Source organism: Stegastes partitus, unplaced genomic scaffold (assembly GCF_000690725.1).
Source record: "Stegastes partitus isolate 25-593 unplaced genomic scaffold, Stegastes_partitus-1.0.2 Scaffold599, whole genome shotgun sequence".
Taxonomy (NCBI): domain Eukaryota; kingdom Metazoa; phylum Chordata; class Actinopteri; family Pomacentridae; genus Stegastes; species Stegastes partitus.
This window is the reverse complement of record NW_007578330.1, coordinates 343,541-365,007: the sequence shown is the minus strand read 5'-3', so window position 1 is coordinate 365,007 and position 21,467 is coordinate 343,541. Positions and strand designations below refer to the sequence as shown.

General features: G+C 40.4%; 1 protein-coding gene across 4 annotated transcripts; it reads left to right on the top strand.

Moving 5' to 3' along the window:
• pacsin2 (protein kinase C and casein kinase substrate in neurons 2) lies at window positions 1-21,133 on the top strand. Of its 4 annotated transcripts, XM_008289222.1 has the most exons (12): window positions 1-145; window positions 8,291-8,382; window positions 8,661-8,817; window positions 9,287-9,522; window positions 11,294-11,449; window positions 11,602-11,777; window positions 11,956-12,076; window positions 13,089-13,136; window positions 14,287-14,417; window positions 17,691-17,828; window positions 19,017-19,198; window positions 19,291-21,133. In XM_008289222.1, the coding sequence occupies exons 2-12, from the start codon at window positions 8,326-8,328 to the stop codon at window positions 19,401-19,403; spliced, it is 1,515 nt and encodes a 504-aa protein (XP_008287444.1). In that variant the 5' UTR covers window positions 1-145; window positions 8,291-8,325; the 3' UTR covers window positions 19,404-21,133. The 4 variants fall into 4 exon arrangements, with proteins under 4 accessions (XP_008287444.1, XP_008287445.1, XP_008287446.1 ...); XM_008289223.1 differs by lacking the exon at window positions 13,089-13,136; XM_008289224.1 differs by lacking the exon at window positions 17,691-17,828.
• The last annotated feature ends 334 nt before the right edge of the window (window positions 21,134-21,467 follow it).

The window sequence follows — 21,467 nt, the reverse complement described above, 5'->3', positions numbered from 1 at the left end:
CGGGTAACTGACGGTTGTCAGTCGGACAGTCGATCCATGGTGCCGCTGCTGAGCAGAAAAACGGAGAAAAGACTTGTAAATTGGCACCACTAGGAGAAACAACTCGCTTAAGCATAACCCCTTAGGAGGAATAAACCGGTTCTAGGTAAGTTTACACGGAAACTTTTGCGTTGTGCTGCTGTGCTAACTTTTTTTACTCTTGGGGCTGTGGCTAATTCGCTAACATTGGAGCTAACTGGGGGCTAGCGTTAAAGTTAACTAACTTCTCGGTGGGAGGAGGTTGGCTTATAAAAACTTTACACCTATTTAATTAGATGAAACCTGTACAAATGGCAGTGCTTGAGCGGTATGAGCTGTGCAGTAAGATATTAAACTGAAGTTGAACTGGTTGTCCATTGATGGCTGCAGTAATTTGGGTAATTCAGGGTATTAACAGTCCGACGACTTAAGCTAGAACCGTTAGGTCCTGGTTTGGTTAATGGCGCAGGAGTTAATGTCAGGCTTTAGTTTGTTTTAAAGCAGGTTAATTCATCCAGTTGACTTGAGCTGTGTAGTTTTCGCAGGGAGAGAACAATGTTTCGTTGACTGGAGAGATAAAGGGCGGGGCAGGTTTCGCAAGTAAAGATAACCTCCTGGTTCCTGTCATATCACCCTGCTTGGTATTCTCACAACATTACATAATTCTGTCCTTTTCTATTAAGAGAGATGCCTCAGTTCCTGCAGCCTTATTGTTCCTGATCTGCCCCTGTGCCCCGTGTTCAGCTCTGTCACTGTTTGGATTTGCGCAGTGCCAGCTGGATGCCAAGTTTAGTCCTGAGTCCTTATAGCCGGAGTTACAGTCACAGAACGAAGCTCTCTATCCGAGACAGAGGGTTGGAATATTTAGGTCTGATCCTTGTCATTAATCATGTGAGGATGACAAACAGTCAAAAGTCATGATACTGCCATGAATCAGTGGAAGTTATCAGTCACCATCTGAAGGACTTAGGCAAGCCCAGTGATACTGAGCTGGAGATGTGTGATTGTTGGAGTTGTGTTGTCAAGGCAAAGGAGTAGTGAAAATGCTGCTGGTTCCTTTTTTTCTTTTTCTTTCTTTCTTTCTGGGGGGCCCATGTGAAGCGATTGCTTCGTCACAGAACTGTGCTAAACTTAGAGTGGGTTTTCCAATTTAGGCTGAAGGCACTGCTCTCCATTCAGGCAGATCTTTATTGGGGCATTCACCAAGAGCGCTCATGAAGCAGTTAAAGGGATATGAGCCTGCAGAATGAAATCATGAAACTCTGTCTTGATTCATGCCAGTATGCATTTGGAACCACCACCAATGTTAGAATTCAAAATGGAAACGCAGTGTTGTATGTTTCAGTATCTTGCAGCTGAACTCTCCGAAGTGACTTTGTGTGTTATTACAGTACTCACAGGAGCATCAAGTCATTTTTTAAGCAAAAAGACCAACATTTACAGGCTGCAGTCATTTGTTTTTGCACTTGTCTGTTTTATGTTATTGTAAAGTGATTATATTTGGGTTTTAGAATCATTGCCCAGACAAACAACAGATTTGACAATGTCATCTTTTGTTCAACAAAATAATAATGAGTATTTTTCTATAGTTTTATATAATAAATGGTTAACTTAGATTGCCTTTTAGCCACTGTTAATACAGCAACTTAAGGAAGCTCCAAAAATGCAAGTCAAAGGGTTACAAATAGGTGTTTGCAGGTGGGACACTTTGATGGTGTTAAAAAGGGTTATATAGTGCTTTCCTGAAAAGTCTGCAGCTTTAAATGCATCACGAGACACTGCTCAGAGTGCAGTGCTGGGGCTTCCGCAGGAAAAAATGCCGAATTCGCCTGTCGGTGATGTAAGGATCTCCCCTTCCCTTTCATGTAATACTGAATTTCCCTCCATTATGTTCCTCTCCATGCTGCTGGCGTGCCCAGTGGAAAGTGCCTGAAAGTGTGGAACAAATGCCATTGTTTTTCCCCTGTCCATGGAGCAAGGTTTTTTTTGAGCAGGCGGACTGGTCAGTTACGTCGAGGCTACAGTTGACCTGGTGTTGATGGACCAACAGTTTCATTGTCTGCTGTTTTGGAACCTCTTAATGGCAGTTTGAAGCTCCGCCAGCAATCTCTATAATAGCTGGATAGGTGGGAGTCTGAAGTGGAGAGCCTCCACATTGGAGAGGCCATATTCCTGTGAGACCAGCAGTCTGAACAGCTGTTGAGCTCACATGAGGAAGGAGGGCAGGGGTGACTTGACTGACAGTGAAAGAAAGTCAAGGTCATGACCTACGATTGCTATGGATACTTCTGATCCTCAAGCTTGTGTGCATGAGAGAGAAAGAAGCAGAAGAATGACTGTATTTTTTTTTCTCTCCCATAGCCCAGGCGGGATTTAGCAATGTCCTGCTGTGAAACCGCAATATCGAAGGGCTAGATCAGCTCAGCTGCACTCCCTGCCTCTGAGATATTGCAGGCGTTTTATGCAACAAATGAAGGAAATGGAAGCTGACTAAAAAAAATCACCCCGTGTCAGATAAGCAATTTTTATGTGATTAAGACACTGACAAAGTAGAGTGCTATTGTGGAATATTGTAACTTGAGGGTTATGTAATCACACTCTCTTACTTACGATTGAATTAAGTGTGGTTTTGTGTATAGATTCTAACTAATTGTGTATCTACAACTCCCCATTATTTTCAGTATCGATTCATCTGACCATTACTTTCTGGTTTAAACATATACTTTGAAGTGTAAAATGTAAGAAAATTATGAAAAATATCCCAAAGACACTCTGTTTACTGTCACAGTTGATCAAAACTGACTGGTTGCTGTACCTCTGATGGTCAGCAGAGCATTTTTTAATGAGGTTTGATACATTTTCTCAGCCGCAAGTAGCTGTAAAGCAAGTATTTAAAACCCTGGCAAAGACAGTCAGGCATTTTCCTCCAGGCAGAATGTATGTGTGGGTTCTTGCTTACACTGACATTCATCCAGACAAAGCTGGGAGGTCTCAACATTTATCAGGAAACGAAATATGACACAGCAAACCCTCAGGATAACTCCACTTACTGCACACATTTCCCCTCCCCAGCAGTTACTGATGCTGATAGAGGCAGAAATAGATTGTGTGACATTAATGTGGTGATGTCCTTGCTGCACACTGTTGATAAAAGTTTGGTCTCAAGTAACCAGATTTACTTCTGAATTAACTTGTGAGGTAGGAGTTAGAAGGTGTTCTGTCACAAGCGTGATCCTCCATTTCTGTAGTATGTATGACAAAGTGCTGTTTTACTTGGTTTGCGCTCGTGATTATATTTTCACCCACTGACATAAACACACACACGGCTTTAGGGCAGGCATGCATGTGCCTGTCAGCTGTGTATGCGCTCATCTCTGTGGTGCGTATATCCTGTTGTTTCCTGTTCTTCAGCTCAATTCATGACACTGTTTTCTGTGTGACAACCCCCAGAACAGTCTGAGAAACATAAACATGGGGTGAATAGACGGTTTACTGGTGGTTTCTGGGAAAGAATATGCTCCTCCACATGAGTGTGTGTTTTGTGCAGCTATCTTTCCTCTTCTTTTCTGGCTGTGTCTTTTTCATCAGTCTCCATTTGCTCATCTTACATGATTTGCAGAGGTGGTCGACTGATATGTGGTTTTTTGGCAGATACCAATTGTTAGCAACCTCATTAGAGCATTGTTTGGCTATCACTCATGACATGTAAACAGTCAGATAGTGCTGTGGATGCTGCTCAACACCACAGAGTGACTACAGATGGAGAGAGGCAGTTGCATCAGAGACTAAGTGACACATTTTTGAATCAGTTTATTTCATCAGCAATCAATTTTTAAAAAATGATGCCAGTAATTGCTGAAAATGACTGAATATCAAAATTTGATAATGGGTTGACTCCTCGTCACTGGCATATCATATGACTGACTGCTACATAGACATGACTCAGGTCGTCTCATGGCCAGCATGCTACAGTAAACCTTCATGTGCTTTTAATAACACCCATGATCATCTCTTGCTATTGCTGTCTCACCCTCAGCCTCTCCCCTTTAAGCCTGGCGCACGTCACAGGCAGCTGCTGCTCTCTGAATCATCAGTCACAAATGAAGAAACCGCTCATTCTTACCATTTCGACTTTAAAACAGCGACGTCTGCCTGGTCTGCACAAATTCAGATACGAACTTGTGCGTTTGTAAAAGGGGTTAAATGAGTAGTGACAGTGTGGGAGCTTGTGGAACATGCCAAGTCTCAGTTTGGACATGGTAGCACTGAGGAATGCATTTGTTCCTGTCTATCTTAAGGCTGTTGTCAGCAACCAAATTCCGACATGCTTAGTACATTTACTTATCAGCCTTTAGTGGATATCATTGTTGTGCTTGATTATATAATCTATAAGCTTGTAATCTGAGAACCACTATTCAACCAAGTTTCTGTCGCCTTGATTAAATCACGCATTTGTTGACAGAAATACTGTCTTGTGTATTAATTTGTCACTTCAAATTTATATGACAGTGACACAGTGCCAGATGATAACAACTCCATTTTACAATCTCTTCATGTTCCCTTCATTCTTGTGTGTTTTGTGCTTGTTCATAGCAGCACACAGTGTTGAATTTTCCAGTGTTCTCCTGCAGAGTGATAGACTGAGTGGACTTCAGACCTCGGCTTAGTCAACAGCATTGTTTACAGTTCTGGGTCAAGCTGCGTTCAATTGTTTAACACAGTACCACCCCCCCTCACCATGTCCTACAGAACCAGCAGTGTGCAGACGCTTGTTCCTTTTTATTGTTGATTACATTCGACCGGAGACAGAGCTTTTGTGACAAAGGAATTTCCCCCCAAATTATATTTGATTGAAGTTTTTTTGCCTATAAAATGCCAGTTTCCATTCATCCAAGTTCCTATGTTTTCATTTGAAATGTAGGCAGGAGAGCCACTTTATTAGAAGCTTGTCACCCTTGCTAACAAGCTTTACTGTCATTATATGAGACATCTGGAACTTTGTCATATAGTCTTGTTGCTGTCTTGCATGACATTTGATTTATCGTATCCACATCATCCCATCAGCTCTCAATGTGCACGTCTAGTCAAGACACATTAATCATATCATGGTACTTTGTCAAATGTACATTTGATCTCATCAGTCCCAACCCCTCCTTGATGTAACAGAACAGGAACATGCACGTGTAAAGCTGTCGGTGGTTTGCTTATATTGAACCCTACTGTGGTTGTGTTGTCAGTGGAGGTTTCTGCTCTGCAGCGTTTGATGTCAGCAGACTTGCTGCCATGTGCACAGCAGATATTTGTGGCTCGTTCCATGTGTCTCCTCTTGTATAGCAGAAAAGTGATATGTGAATGAAGAATATGGACAGCTGGCAGGGAAAAAGCAGGACCAACAAGAGGACTGTGCTGGCCTAAATAATGTGTCATTTTTGCTGCTGTGAAAGTCAATTAGTTTCTCATGGATGCAATGTGTGTGCATCACACTCGTTGTATTACACACACCAGTGGGACAATGACACTCATTGATCAGAGGCTCATCAGTGATCACTGTGATGGTTAGTCACTTGGAGACTGTGGCAATCTGTCCTGCACAGTCATATTAATGGTTAGACTTTTGAAACTGTGTCTCTGCAATACACCTTCAGGGAGACATGGGAGATGGATTCATACAGTAGGAATGTGTTCTAATAATAATAATCCATAATATTTTAATATATCATAGAGCTTACCATGCATTGAACAGGTGATGGCTGAAGTTGACATATTGGTTATTTTTTTTACAATCCAGGGGTCTGAAAGGCAAATTTTCTTGCCTTAGAAAGAATATCTCGCATCTAAGCAGCTGAACCCAATGAGTTTTTGATTTTTGTTTCAATCTGTGATCAAAATATTTTTGATTTAATTTTGCTGTTGATTATTTAGCTCGAAGGAGCTTGATATCATGTTTGTCACAGATATTTAATATTTTGTGGAGATAATGTGGTGAGTTATGTGGATATAGGGCTGTAATTCGTTCAGTCTAATGTATGATGCATACAAAATGTTCTGCACATACAGTTGTGTCTGCTATCACAGCTGTCATTTCTGAGGAAGTGGAGTACAATTAAATGTCTGGCTTTCTCTAGAAATAGTGACAGAGAACATCTGTTGTGTGTATACCAATCTGGGTGCATGTGTGTATTTGTCTGTTTGACTGACCTGACTGTAAACTTCAAACACAGCTAAAGGGAGGATTGTTCATTTGCCCCCCTTGGCCTGTAGTACCCACAAAGCTACCCTCTGTCCATGTTCTGCCCTAGAGGGCACGGGCCACTGACCATTGATGGACCCACACCCACACTCAGAGCTGTAGCCCTCATCCTCTCGCTGTCTCATTCAACTGAAAGAGGCCCTGTGTGATCACACTTGGCACTAAACTGTATCTTGTGTGTTCTAGTCACAAGTAGACAGCCCTGAATTAGGGATGGGAACTCAGTTAGTTGTGTGTTGAAATTGTATGTTTAAATGAGTGTACCAATTTTTTAGAACAGTATAAAAAAACAAAACGAGAGAGTCACAGGGAGGAAGATACAGACATGGGTTCAATAGGCCTGATTTAATTTGTGATTAATTAATATTGTTAAAAAGAAAAAAGGTTGATGCCACAAAGACTTTATGTTTAAAAGCCTTTGATATGAATTTGAGGACACAAATCCGATCATGAAGTCATGTTTGAAACAGGGCAGCAGTGAGGATTTTGAGAAGCATTAACACATGTTCAAGTTTTTTCAATTTATTTTGTTAGGTCAAAATTTTAAAAATCTACAAGGAGAACACTGAATCCTTTTTTATTTAATCAACTTGGTTGGTCTGTAAGCCGACATATAAGATACCACCACTATGTTTAAGTTTTGGGTTATAGATATAAACTACTTTTGTGCCTGAGGCAAGTTAAACTCTCAGATTCCCTGGAAAAACAAACCTGACACCCTCAGTGTCTTCACTTGTGGGTATGGCCCTGATTTAAAAATAGATGGATACACATACTGTAGGCCTGCTGATAGTTTGCAGCCTGTTAATTGTGAAAAATAATGACAGTCACTAATCACTATTGTTTTGCCTTTATTGAACAAACATTTTTTTTCCCTTCCTAGTAGTAGCTGCAGCTGTCCTAAAGACACAATTGAGTTGCAATGTACAATCTGATCTCTAGTGGTCACTTGAGAAACATTTGCATCCTGATGCAAAGTGTCCCCTGCAGCGTGTCTCAGCTAGACGTAACCACTGTCTGAAAATATACGATTACACTGGATACTTGGTCTGTAGAGAGAGGAGAGACTCCAGGCTGATGGGGGAGACAGGAGAGGACTGAGAACTTGAGCAGAGACGATGGAGGAGGATATGAGGGGATGAATAAAGAGGGCCTGTTTGGGGGGGCGCTTTTTAGTTTGAAATGATGGACGTGAGGAGACAAGAGTAACAGAGGACTGCCTGTCGTACCAGTCTGAAGGAAACGGAAGCTGCCTGCAGTGTGACTCTTGACAGATTTTTTTTTTTTACTTCTTTCTGCCAGAATAGAGACTCAGTATGCTCCCAGTAACCACTGTGGTTTCCGTTTGTTGTGTGTTCAGGGTGGCAAGGTTATAAAAATGGGTAAAACCACCCACCTGCTGCCGAAATTTTCAACCAGATCACACACACACTCACCCTCTGAGTTACTTCTATTTTCTTTGAAAAGCATTCACCGTTTTATCTGTGAATGATCCACAGCTGTAGTCTCTGAAGAATGTTACTTTGACTGTTGACTCTATGTCGTTGTCTTTCAGCTGCTGGTTTCATAATACATTTAGAGCTTACAAGTGTGAGACGGTGTGTAAAGGACTGATTAAAATATGTGTTTCCCTTCCTCTTTGCTGTTTGAATGTCAGCTTGTCTCCTGTTGTATTTGAGCAGGACTGCATCGAATCTACAGCCATACATGTTCAATATATTTCGGTACACTGCATGTACTACTGATAGTGGGTTTTTGGGGCAGATACTGATTTTTAGATGGGAAAATTATGAATAGAAAATGGGTGGATGGTTTTCTGCCTCATACAACTTTTTAAAAAAGTGAATACAACTTCAAAGTTATAGTTAATTTTTGGACCTCCACAACAATACTTTAAAAATAGTAATAATAACAATGTTTTAGTCAATGTACCTTAAAATGTTACTGTTTTACTCAGTAGAATAATTTTGTTAATCACATTCAGATATCCTGATATTTACCTTAAGTTTGTGTTTTTTTAAGGCCCTATACACTGAGTGTACCTTTGGGCAGCAGCGATGTCAGGCGCCTATGATGACTCCATGATTGATGTCTCCAGCGATAGCTTCTGGGAGGTGAGATGCTTAAAATCTTTTCCCCTTGACTGCTACTAAAGCCAGAATCACAGTTCTTCCATTGGGAACACTTTTGCTGCATTGCAGTGCTGCAACAGATGAAAATTCATATATAAAGCACAGAATATTACTGTTGTGAATTAATTTGTCTTTCAGAAATAAGGTAACTTCTATCAGAGATATGATTCTAATGGCTAATGTTTTGACTAATACTTTCAGGAATGTTTCGGCCCTTTTTCAAAGTATTCATCTGTCCGTTCTCTGTTGCTGGTTTTTAGGTTGGTAACTACAAACGCACAGTGAAACGGGTAGACGATGGCAATCGACTCTGCAATGATCTCATGAACTGTCTTCATGAGCGTGCACGTATTGAAAAAGCCTATGCACAACAGCTCACAGAATGGGGAAAGCGCTGGCGGCAACTTATAGATAAAGGTGGGTACATGAAAACACACATCTGACACTGAATTGGTTACAGTAGTTGTAATTTTCATTGTTAAGATTGTATTTCTTATTAAGAATGTCAGCTGTTGTAGAAAAAAGCCAGAAGTATTGTTCTCTACTTTATTAGGGGAAATGCATTTATATCACAATAATGGACAACAGTGGTGCAAAATATTAAAGAGCCCATTTTACTCTCATTAAAATGAGCTGTTTCATGCAGGTAAGAAACCATTTTTTCTGAGAATAACTCCCTTTGCTGTGGATTCTTGGACTTTGTAAATTTGCAGATCTTTTAGTGCACAAAAAACTGTAACATACTAAAAGAAAGGGCTGAACTGCAAAAGCATTCATGGGCTTTTTAGAATATTATGCTTGTATTGGCATCAGTAGGAAAACAGTTCTCGAACTCAATCAAAGCATGATTTTCAAAAGACTAACTGGTAAACAACTCTGTCCTTAGGTCCTCAGTATGGTACGTTGGAGCGAGCATGGTCTGCTCTGTGCACTGAGGCAGAGAAGGTGAGCGAGCTCCACATGGAGGTTAAAGCAGCATTGATGGGAGAAGACTATGAGAAGCTGAAGAACTGGCAGAGGGATTCCTACCACAAACAGATGATTGGTGGCTTCAAAGAGACTAAAGAGGCTGAGGATGGCTTTCGCAAGGCTCAGAAACCCTGGGCCAAGAAACTCAAAGAGGTATGAATTTAATTTCTGGTGAACTCATGAGATTTTGATCTTTTTTATATGATTATGTGTAGTTTAGCAGTGGCACGTTGCAAGTAATTTCCATTAACTGTGCTTCAAACTGTAAACATCTGAGCAATTACTGCAGGGCAAGCCATTTTTCATCTCACTGATTATAGCCATGACTATCAATTTTACCCTTCAGTTCTCATGATTACATTTTACTGACTCACTATTGTTTCTTTTTCTCTCCATGACTACCTACGTGCTAAACAACAACACAGCAGAAACACAATTGTACCCTTCTTAGTGTTGATCTAAAATGAGAAGGTAGTGTTGGGCATGAGCCACAGCGTGCCAGCCAGTTATTCTGTCTGCCTTTGATTGTGAATAGAAGGGAAGGAAGCAGTGAGGGCTTACAGGGAGACGTCGGGCATCTCTCAGTTCAAAATCAGGTCACTGTATTTCCTACTACTGCTTTCATTTTAGAAGCCTGTTTACTTGGTAACATTCCTTTCTGTTTCAGTGCATGCGTACGAGCACACGTTTGTTCAAAGCTGCAGAACATGTTGTTGCAACCTTCAGGCTCCTTTCCCCCATTTCCTCTGTGTGTGATGTCACAGGGGGTGGCGACATCCTGGCTTGTCATTGAGCAAAGGCAGAACAACAGTTCTGCGGTCATAGTGATTTATTGATTGGCCAGACAGACAAGGACAAGTGGTGGTGGTGGTGGAGGACAGAGGGGAAATGAGGCTAATTAACTGGGAAGCTGACAGGGTTGATGTGGGCCGTATGTCACTAATAGACACATAACTTATAAACTGAACACAGTGTTTGACTCAGAGACATGAGCCCTCATGCAAATAAAGGAATATGTAACTGCCTGTTATAGCAAGTTAAAGAGACAACGGGCTCTTCTATTCTAAGTATCATCTACTTATGTCTGCATTGTTTGCTCAGTGGGACATGGCTGCTCTGGCCTCGGCCCAAGTTACACCTAGTGTTAGCCAAGACACTCTTGAAATATTACCACAATGGATGAGTGTTCTTCCTCAATTCTTATCTGTTGGAGTTAAAATATAACAAAGTGACACAGGAGTGGTTAATTCCTCTTCTCACAAATTAATCACATGTAAAACTTAGCAGACATCACCTGTTCCCATGTTGCCTCCATTACATGACAATATATAAATATATATATATAAAATGTCATCAAAGTCATTCACATTCATGATGCGTCCAGGGGACGTGGTTGTAATGATCCTAAAAATAACAGATTACATTAAAAAGTCCTGCTGTTTCATGATAAAACATGAAACAAACATACAAATTACACAATAAAATCTCCTCAGAGAGTTCTTTCAGAAAGTTGTTAACATTTTAGGAGAGGATGAATATGTTTAGAGTGGCTGACAATTTACACCTTCAAAGATTTTGTTGGTTTGAAAATTACTTTTTAGGTGAGCCAAAAAAAGAAATAATGTTATGTTTGCAGTCCTTAGTCAGACACCAATCTTTGACCAATGTGTTGTACATGTTATAAGAAAGACAACATCACAGATATGTGGAAAGAAATTAGAAAATTAATTTGTAAAATAAATTAATATAAAATTTGAAAATGTACAAGACAAAGCAGGATAACAAAAACAAAGATCAAATGCGCAAAAGCAGCCAAAAGCTGTTGAAAACATATAAGATTTCCTTAAACGTGTTCTTCTAAGTTACCTGTTTACCCAAGTCTTGCACCATTTCCTATAATGTATTTTATTGATTGACTTCACAGGTGGAGACGACAAAGAAGTCATACCACTCTGCCTGCAAAGAAGAGAAGCTGGCAGCCAGCAGGGAGACCAATAGCAAACTGGAGAACAACAACAACCCTGAAGCCCAAAAGAAACTCCAGGAAAAGGTGGAGAAGTGTCAGCAGGAGGTGCAGAAGGTAGGGCTTCCTGTGGAAACGGTCTAGGTCGAGTGTCTTGTAGAACCCATAAGCATTAGATCTTGATAGATAATAGGTCTATTTTGTTATGAGTGAAGGAGTTCATGTTTTTTTTAATGTGATTTGTCTTTTCATTCCGTCCTTCCACTCAGACTAAAGAACGCTATGAAAAATCCCTTGAAGAGCTCGACAAGTTGACCCCTCAGTATATGGAGAACATGGAGCAGGTGTTTGAACAGTGGCAGCAGTTTGAAGACAAACGAATTCGCTTTTTCAGAGAGCTGCTGCTGGAGGTTAAACAGCACTTGGATCTTTCAACCAATCACAGGTCAGACACATAAGATGCTGTCCATTTGTTGCATTTTACTCCTTATTTAAAAAAAGAAGGAATGGAAAAGTAAACATAAGGGGAAAAACAGTTGGGGCTCATATTGTGTGAGAGTCGCTTGAGATTTCAATAAATACAAATAAAATAATGTATTTTATGTTTTGTGTTGTCTCTGTAGATTCCAGGATGTATATAACACGCTGGAGGACACAATCTCTGGTACGGATGCTGAAGAGGACCTAAAATGGTTCCGGTCCAATCACGGCCCCGGAATGCCAATGAACTGGCCCCAGTTTGAGGTACTGTACTACAACTTAGAGTTACACTAATGAAAGAGTATATAATGAGGAGGTTTCGTAGAGGAGAAATGAAGGAGAACCATCCAGAGGGCTGCTCAAGAAGTTCCCCAAAAAATGTCATGTTACATGACACATGACACACTGGGTCATGATCCCTCGCTTTACTTTATTGCAGGCACTCTTAAGGGAGGGTTTTTGTTGTTGACTTTATGAGATGAAGACATACAGTAATAGTTCTTATATATTATTTAGTAGGGTACTTAAGAATGAATTAAAGTTCTTATTTATCTGTTGATGCCAAGCATGTCCTCTTAAGAGCCACTGGTGGCCCCCCAGCCCCAACTGGGACAGCCACCAGTGAGGAGAAATGAAGAATTATGTGGTACTGAAAAATGTTTAAGAAGAAGAAGAAAAAAAAAAAGAACTTCAGTCGTGCCATAGCTCTTTGCCATTAAGTTTAGCTCCAGCAGGAGTTATAGCATAATGTCATTTTTGTCATTGAGGTACAGTGTTTGGCAGCAGGGGTGGAGGTAAATCTATCCTCAGCAGTCGGAGTGGCAGTGAGAGGAATGTAGTTTATGTCCTTTTCCCAGGAGGAGGTGACATAAGAAAAAGAGGAGGGAAAGGCAAAGAAAGGCTGCGTGTACTTGCATCGCTGCAATTTATAGTGCTGTGGAGTGTTCTTGCAGGCTTAGCTGTTCCACTGAGGTGACTTCTTCTACTTTTTCTTTCTGAGTTCTGTATGGGTGTTGGAGAAATATTCTAGAAAAGATAAAGTTTTCTCTGGAACAATTTTCACAGATAAAAAAGAACAAGACAGAACTTGTCACTCAGCTATCCACAAGAAACCTGAACAAACTAAACCCAGCACGCTCATGTCATAATTACCCCGCAAGCTTTTGATTGTGTTGCCCGTGTAGGTGATTCTACATGCTTTTCAGCTGTAAGATCAGACCGTGCTGTCTGCATTAACCCTGTTCTACACCTGCTTCCCTTTCCCCATGTCTGACAGAATTTGGACTGGTCCCACCCTCGCTCCTTTAAGAGAAGGTCCATTGTAGTGAGTTCTGCATGGGAGGGCTGTTCTGTCACAGCAGCCATGGGGGAGATCCTTCATTCCCACTTACGCTCTCACTTCTTACTGCTTCCGTTTGTGTGTGCGTTTGTGTGTGTTTGAGGTGGTTATGTTTATGTCTTGTATCGAAGAAGCTGCAGAGATGTTAATCAATACAAATTCTCCTGGTACACGCAGACACCATGTGGCTTTCTACGCAAACATGTCACATATCCACCTGTTTTCTTTCCCTGTACCTACGGGACATTTTCATACTTCTTACTGGAAATCAGCATTGCAGAAATGACCTTGTAATTACTAACTTTTGACCCCTCAGTGCCCCCCTTCCCCTGATCTTTACAGCTGTTCATGTGAACCTTGCAGTATGTCATATGATGCCACCATGGCTCTTGTCATTTGCTAGACAGAGGGACCTTTGATCTCTAAAAGTTTGCGAGGCCTGAATCAGAAGGGTCAGGCGAGCACATTAGGCAGCTCTGAGGTTGTGCTTATTAGTTCAATATATTGTCTCTATTTTATAAAGGACATTAAGGGAGTTGTCTAAATTATTTGAATATATTTGAGACATTTCACTTTAACATTATCACCACGATGAATACTGGAAATTTCCACGATCATTCAAATAGGCTTTTACAATTTTAATGATTGCAAAAACACAGAATAGTTTCAGTGAGCAAGACCTGAATTTTAACTAAATTTATAACTATATCCAAACACAAAAAATGGTTGTTTTATTTTGTTGTGACAGAGTTGCTGTCATTTGATTGAAGTGCCTCTCTTTTGCTCCACTCTCCCTGATTATCCACTGGTGGAGGTTGTGATCTCTTGGTGCTGTGTTTCTTTCAGCAGGTGATGGATACTGCACTTGGTTGTATCTCTCATTTCGTCCAGCTTACACTGTGCTATATAAACACAAGTGCATGCACAGTTTTAAGCTCCAGTCAGTTTCACAACTCGAGAAATGTTTCACTGATCCTGGACTTTGTTGAAGTGTGTGTCTGCTGCTGTGCACATGTCTGTGCGATGTTCTCCCGCTACTAGCAGTGAGGCATGTTTTGAATCAAGCTCAACCTTTCAGCTGGCCTAGGTTGGTTTTGGTGTTTGAGTGTAATGTGTATCTGTGTGTGTCCACCAGGATTGGTCCATAGACCTGAACCGAACCCTCAGCAGACGAGAAAAGAAGAAACCGTCAGATGGCGTCACACTGACAGGCATCAGTCAAACTGGGTCAGACCAACCTGTTCAGCCTGCCAAGACCAGCAGCAGGTAGATATCTGATCACTCACTGACTCACTTTTTCTGTCTCCAACAACACACAGAAAACTGAACATTGTGTTTCATGCACACACACACACAGACACAGACACAGACACACACACAGACACACACACACTCTCTCTCTCTCTCTATTTTATGTATCCATACCCCCCACATCAGAGATAAGCCAGTGCACCACATATGGCATCTTCCTCTTAAGGAATGCCTGTTAAAACTTACATAAGGGGGAGCTCCAAGAATGACGTCTTGTTATACGACTATCCCCATGGCAACTGTAAACATTTTTGTTACAGATTGTTGGGAAGAAGTCATCCCCGCGAGACTGAGTCTGCTGGTACATAGCTGAAAGCATGCCAGAAATAATGTGGAAATATTAATCACACACAGACACACACACACACACAGACCTTCAGAAGCATTAATATTGGTACTAAGTTCAAAAGTAGTAAGTTCAAAGAAGGCCAAATTGGTGCCGTTCAAGTGAAACATCTGCGCTAGAGGCAACAAATAAAAAATCTTCAGCTAACCAACATGTTTTTGTGTCAGATAAACAGACTTCAAGAAAACCTCTGGTTATCTTCCAGTCTATGCTTGGTAATTTGATCTTCTAATGATTTAAATAATGGAATTACAACCCTCTGCTAGCGTTTAGAGCCACTGGCGGCTTTTAATAACGTGATGTAATCTTTTTAAGCCGATAAGATAAGAAGGTAATTGTCCTTGCTGAGATATTTGTCCAGGGTGTTGTGGCAACAGCACCAAGGACTTAACATTCGTTGGATGGAAATGACAGCAAAAGGTTGAATTAATGAAAAGCTATGAGCACACTTACTCACATGGTAATAAAGCACATCTTACTGTCGTTGCATATTTGATTTTATCAGCCTGTGTCTTGGACATAACGACTTCACATTCCTTTGTAGCTTTGTAATGAGGTTCCCTTAATTTAATGTGCAAACACCTGCTGTCTGCCCTTATCCAGACCGTAGTAGAAAGTGGTGTGCATTCAGAAATTATGAGAGCGCTAGAGGAGTGTTTAGAGGAGTCAACAAAGGGAATGTCAGGCATGGAAAGCATTTGACCTCTGAACTTGAGGAAGTTGACTCTCATGGGACTGATTGATGCTCTTCTGACTAGCATTTACAGCACATTGTTTTCCTATCATTTCCAACCTCTTTTGGCATGGATAGTGTTTTCACATGAATTGTGGGAGTAATGGTAAATGTGTCACGGAGCTCTGTTTGTGGCTTATCTAGATTGTAGTCTCAGTTGCTATTCTAAATCAGAATCAGAATTGACCTTTTTGTTTTTTGCTGCATTTTTTAAGTGTGAGGCTTGAACGTACGTGGTTTTCTCGCACATCGGATTACGCAGTATTACAACTCTTTGAAAACTTCGGCTCATAGTTATAAGGTCAAGTCTGTTTGTTGACACAAACCATCCAAAGTTACAGTTTGCCAGGCTCCCACTGGAGCAATGTTTAGTGTAATAACGCCACAGGCTCAACTCGGAGAGTATGGCATGACTATGCAAACAAAGGCGTTGACTTTTCTCTGCTTCACACTCCCAGAGGCCAACTGATAGCTGCTGCTGTGCATGGTCCAGTAATTCTGTAAACAGGGAGTAGAAACGCTGCGTTTCCTCTGATACAGGTGGAACTGTAGTGCAAGTTTTGTTCCTTGATGCGGAAAGTCACAATGGTAGGAAGTAAACTGCCCTTGAATGACTTCTTCAGAAGCATTTTACAGCTAAACAGTCCAGAGCTGACAATTAAGTGTTGCACAGGGAGTGTCTTCTTGGTGTTTTGGTGGCTTTGTATTAATTATGAGGTACAACGTCTGTAAGTGCAAAAAGTGCAGACTTTTCTGTGTGAAGTCCAACACAGTTGTTTTGTTGACTGGGTATAATACCTTGTTGGTGTCGCTCACGCTTATTATTACATATAAATAAATACAATAATTACTGGGTCATCTAGTTCTCATGAAGCCACAGTTAACCATTCGCTAAGCCTCACCCCCCCTTAGTTACTGTTGCCATGTGTGTAATTTCTGAAGTAGTGGGTCTTTGATGTCTCGTGAACGGCCTCTCCTTTCTGGCCATCAGCTTCCAAGTGGTAATGGCAGTTCTTATCAGCTGTAATCATTTCCTACATAAGATAAGCTTATCTCTGTCTAGTAGGTTGAAAACTCTGTAACCACCTGACTTTTTTTAAACATTACTCCATCAGAGGGGCGTTCTCATAAATGAGCTACTAATTAATGTATTGCTAACCTATTTATAGTTTAAACTGAGCCACCAAAATGTCAAATGTGATTCTGGTGGGAGGTTTTAGTTATAATTACTATAAATCCAGCTGCTCATACAGAAAATGAGGCGAGCCACTGCACAAGTGCTCACCAGGCTCTCTTTGCTCCATTGGCTTCATATCTGACAGCTCTTCTTCTTCTGACAAAAGAGACAGGCCGCAATGTGCGATGGTTTAATTCGATCGATGTAGCATGCAGCTTCTATATGCTACCTTTTTAGTCTGCCTTGTATCCATTTTTGTCGTGCACTGTGTAGAGGGTGAAACATACAACTGAGCTCCTGAGAGCGTCAGTAGAAGGCAACTGGACTTGTCTTTATTGATTAGTGACGATGTTTCATCTTTCATCCAATTGTCTTGTACTACCACTCTGTGGTTTTCTCTGACTTGGATGATTGAGAATCTACACAGACATGCGTACGGGTGAAATTTTGAACAACAGTATGAAATGGCTGATTTACTAGAAAGTTGACTATATAGTGAGTGAGTGGATGTTCAGAGAAGGGCTCTGTTTTGGCCTGGTTTTCATCAGTTGTTTTAAACATTGCCATGCTTGCATACAGTAGTTGGTGTGTTCCATCTCATAAACTCTTGACATGTCAAGTGTATATATCACTACAGCCACATGTGCACCACTTCAACATGTGATGAAATCCAGACCTTAAAAGGCAGACTTGTTGTTAAGTCATTTGACAATACCTGTTGAGTCAAAGGGTTCAGTGAATGGTTAACAGAACATTTCAAGTCATGTGGTATGTTTTTATGTCAGTTATTTGTACATTCCCCTTATATGAGGTCAGAATATCAAACAGAGGCATCTCAGCTGAAACTACTTGTTTGTCATTGTCTTCATCCCGCCTTCCCTGACTTTGGCCACAAGGTCATGTACGTCCACAGTGTGTATTTATGTGTGTGTGTGTGAACAACCCATCTCTCACTGTGTCCCATGTTGTCAGCCTGACTGTGCCCACTAGTACGGCGCCAGTGGGCTCAAACCCATTTGAAGAAGACGAGGAAGAAGAGGAGGAGCAGGAGGCCGTGGAGCAGCAGACCACAGTCAACCACATCAGTGTGAATAAAGAGGAAATAAAAACGTTGGTGAACAGGAGCAGACGCTCCGCCCACCCGCAGCATCCTCGCCTTTTCTGTTTCTATCTTTGCTCCGTGGATCGCCGTTCGTGCCGCGTCTCCTGCCAGTTCTGTGTCTTGGTTACTTCTTCCCCTTCTCTTTCTTCGTGTTCCTCTGTTCTCCCTCAGGTGGCAGGTTGCTGTGTTGCTCTGCATGGTCACTGAATGGCATTGCACACAAAGCCAGAGTGTGTCTGTCCGTTACTTCTAACAGTTTCATGTCTTGCAGAAATGTCATGCGCATGGAGGCGCATGTCTCTGCTGTGGGAAATCAAATATGTTTGTCTTACAGTCAGATCTGAATATTTGGATGTTTATGCACATGTTCATAGTTTGATCATTTATTTCAGTTTTTTTTTTTTAAACCATTGACCAAATGGTTTGTGTATATAGAAACAAAAATCCAAAAATGAACAACAAAAATACAAATATGTGAATTCAGCCTTTGAAAAAACATTTTAACTGCTTTTTTTTGTTCTCTGTGTGTAAATGAACTCCAATATTCATTAAATGTCTGAGGGATAAGAACAGTAAGCCAAAAGTAAATGTGCAACTGTGAACCGGTCTGACTGTAAATCATTTGTGTGTGTGTGTGCTGATGTGTCTACCATTTTTCAGCTTTGTCTGTCAGTGTAAGTCCTCTCTGGTGTTTAGGTGGCTCCCTCTGCTGGCCGTTCAAGTTAAAACTCCAATCATGCATACGCAGTGATGATTTGTCTTGCTTGGTCCTATGTTGCTATTTTTCATAAGCCTTTTAATATGTTGTCATGTTTTTTGCCTTGCCTTTCCTCAGCAGTGTGTGCACTTTCACTAGAAGCTCTTGATCTCTCTTGAAAGTGGCAGCAAAGCAATTTTTAAATCATTTATCATGCCTGAACCAAAAGCTTGCCTTGTAGCATTAATGCCGTAAGTCAGCATGTTTTCCACTTGTTTGGACTGAACCAAAAGGAGAATGTTTGCAGGATGAGTCACAAAGTTATTTCTGGATTTAAAGATGCATTGTAGGCTTTTGTGTGTTCTCACTGTACTTGTTGCATTTTTTTTTTTCCCTCGCTTTTCTAACTTTGAACTTTTATGCCTGGCATGTTGGGTTTTCTCGTTGATGTGTAAAGCCCTGAGTTTTCACTAAGCGGATGTTTTGTCTGTCTGTCCAGCGCGAGCAGTATGGAGAAGACTCCAGACTGGTCAGATGAAGACACAGGAGGTAACCCTTTCTCTGCCAACGGTGACGGTAACCCATTTGAAGACGAGCCAACCTCTCCGGTTATATCTGTGCCCGTCAAAGCCCTCTATGACTATGAAGGACAAGAGCAGGATGAGCTGAGCTTCAAAGCAGGTATGTGACAGGACTGGTGACTGAGGCAGCTACTCTGTCGGATCGCTTGGTTTGTGGAATGAGAACGTTAATCCCTTTTATCGCTTTCCCAGGTGATGAATTTACCAAAATTGGTGAAGAAGACGACCAGGGTTGGTGCAAAGGCCGGCTCAAGGATGGACAAATGGGCCTTTATCCTGCTAACTATGTGGAAGACATCCAGTAATGAATCATCACTGATGAAATAAATGTGAAGAAAGAAGAAGAAGATAGTGTTTTCTGAGACTTAACAGTGCAGATGGAAACGTGAGGCTCAAACCTATTTTCACCTCTTTTCTCCCTGTTGCTGAAGACTGGATTGGAGTAGGAGAACACAGAGAAGAGAGGTTGCAGATGACAAAAAGGACCACTTAAGATATTGTCGCTTCCCACAGATTGACCCTTTCGCAAAAGTGGAAATTACCCACAAGTTTCCAGATGATTCCAGGAAGATCAGAGAGAACCGTTGCTGTCAGTGTATATGTTATATGTTACTTAAAAATCCCATTTATGCTGTTACAGAAATAGCTTTTCAAGTATATATTAGACAAGACTCAATGAAATGTATGTGTGAATTTATATATCGTTTAAACAAAACACTGGGATGACAGTCTGACAAATCGTCTTGCATTGTTACATGCAGCCTTAATATGCAAGCCACTTTTAATTAAGGGAGATGGATCTTTTACTGCTATAATAAACCGTTTCTTTCGATGGAATCTAGTCCATAAATGTTTAATAAATGTCAGATTTGTCTTTATGAAATAGGACCTTATGTTGAGACTATTTTGTCAGAACTTGATTTTAAACTAGTGCTTACATTATTCTGTTGTTCCTTCCAGGGTTTGGATTTTTCATTCAGTCTGTAACTCTTGTGGTTATTTTGTAAGGAATGATAAAGATCAGTTGGGCCTTTTCCTTTTATCTTCTTCATTTAGGTTTCCTGTAGTCCCTGCAGTTGAATGTATATTCACTGATTGTATTTTCTCACTCATTGATTGTTCACATTTGCTGATGTTACAACCACTGACCTGCCCCCCTCCTAAAAAAACTGTCCTTTCACACAAATCTCTACTTTCTGTCGATGATAGATTGTAAAACTTTATGGTTTGTTTTTCATGCAACACTGAAAGTTTATCTCACTTGAATTGTCATGTTTTAGTTCTCACTTCTTGACAAATGTCATTTAATGGGAGGATAATTTAGTGCTTTGAAAATATATTACAAGTTATAGCAATAAAACCACAGACAAGTATGGTATTGCGTACATGCATGTAAATAGCCCGGATTTAACATATTAGAACAAATGAAGCATTACGATCAGATGATATGCAGTTAGAAATTGATGATTGTTAATTTATGATGCCACAAGTGCTTTTGTTCTACTCTTGTTAGAATGCTGTGATTGAGAATCAGTTTGTACATTGATTGAATGTTTTATGACAAATATCCCTTGAATCTGTTATTTTGTTATAATTGTAAATATGTTTTTTCCCCTTCAGAGGGCCATATACATTTAATTAATCAACAGATACCATGTGAATAATTGTTAATTTTCTCGTAGGAGCTATGACATAAATGGATCTAACTTTTTTTCATAGCTTAAATACACATTTTGATCATTAAATATTTTATCAGATTGTGTTTTTGCGGAGATGAACTGCAGACTTCACAAGCTCTAAATTCATAAATGCCTGATGTATGAGTTAAATTGAAAAAAAAAAAAGATATTTGATGCCTTCAACTGCAGCAGGAGAGGAAGATGACTTTTTTGTCTCTTAACAGTGAGAAAAGTTTTTTTTTTTTTGCCATGTTTTCAGGGCGTGCTGCTGTCAAAACGCAGCAACAACTGTACTTGCACAGTAAGGTTTGTAAATGTTGTCCCACAACATAATAAATGAACTTATTGGAAAAAAACAATTACTGTCTTGACTACAGATAATTCTTGAGATTAGTTACACTTCTCACTTATGATGTACAGACACTAAAAAAGACTGCTTGAAAAACAGCTGTATTGGTTTAAAGGAGTCTTGATGAATTAAATGTCAGAGAGGTATGGAGCCAACAGAAACATAATTATTATTTTCAGGTTTTTATACACTAATTAAAATGTGATTATAAATATTGGATTCAATTTTCTCCCAACAAACCACCTTTAAATCCTACAAACAGGACCTTTAAATATAAGTGTTGCCGCACTGACACATTGATGCATTAGCCATTAGCCCAGAATCAAGTTCATATGCCTCTT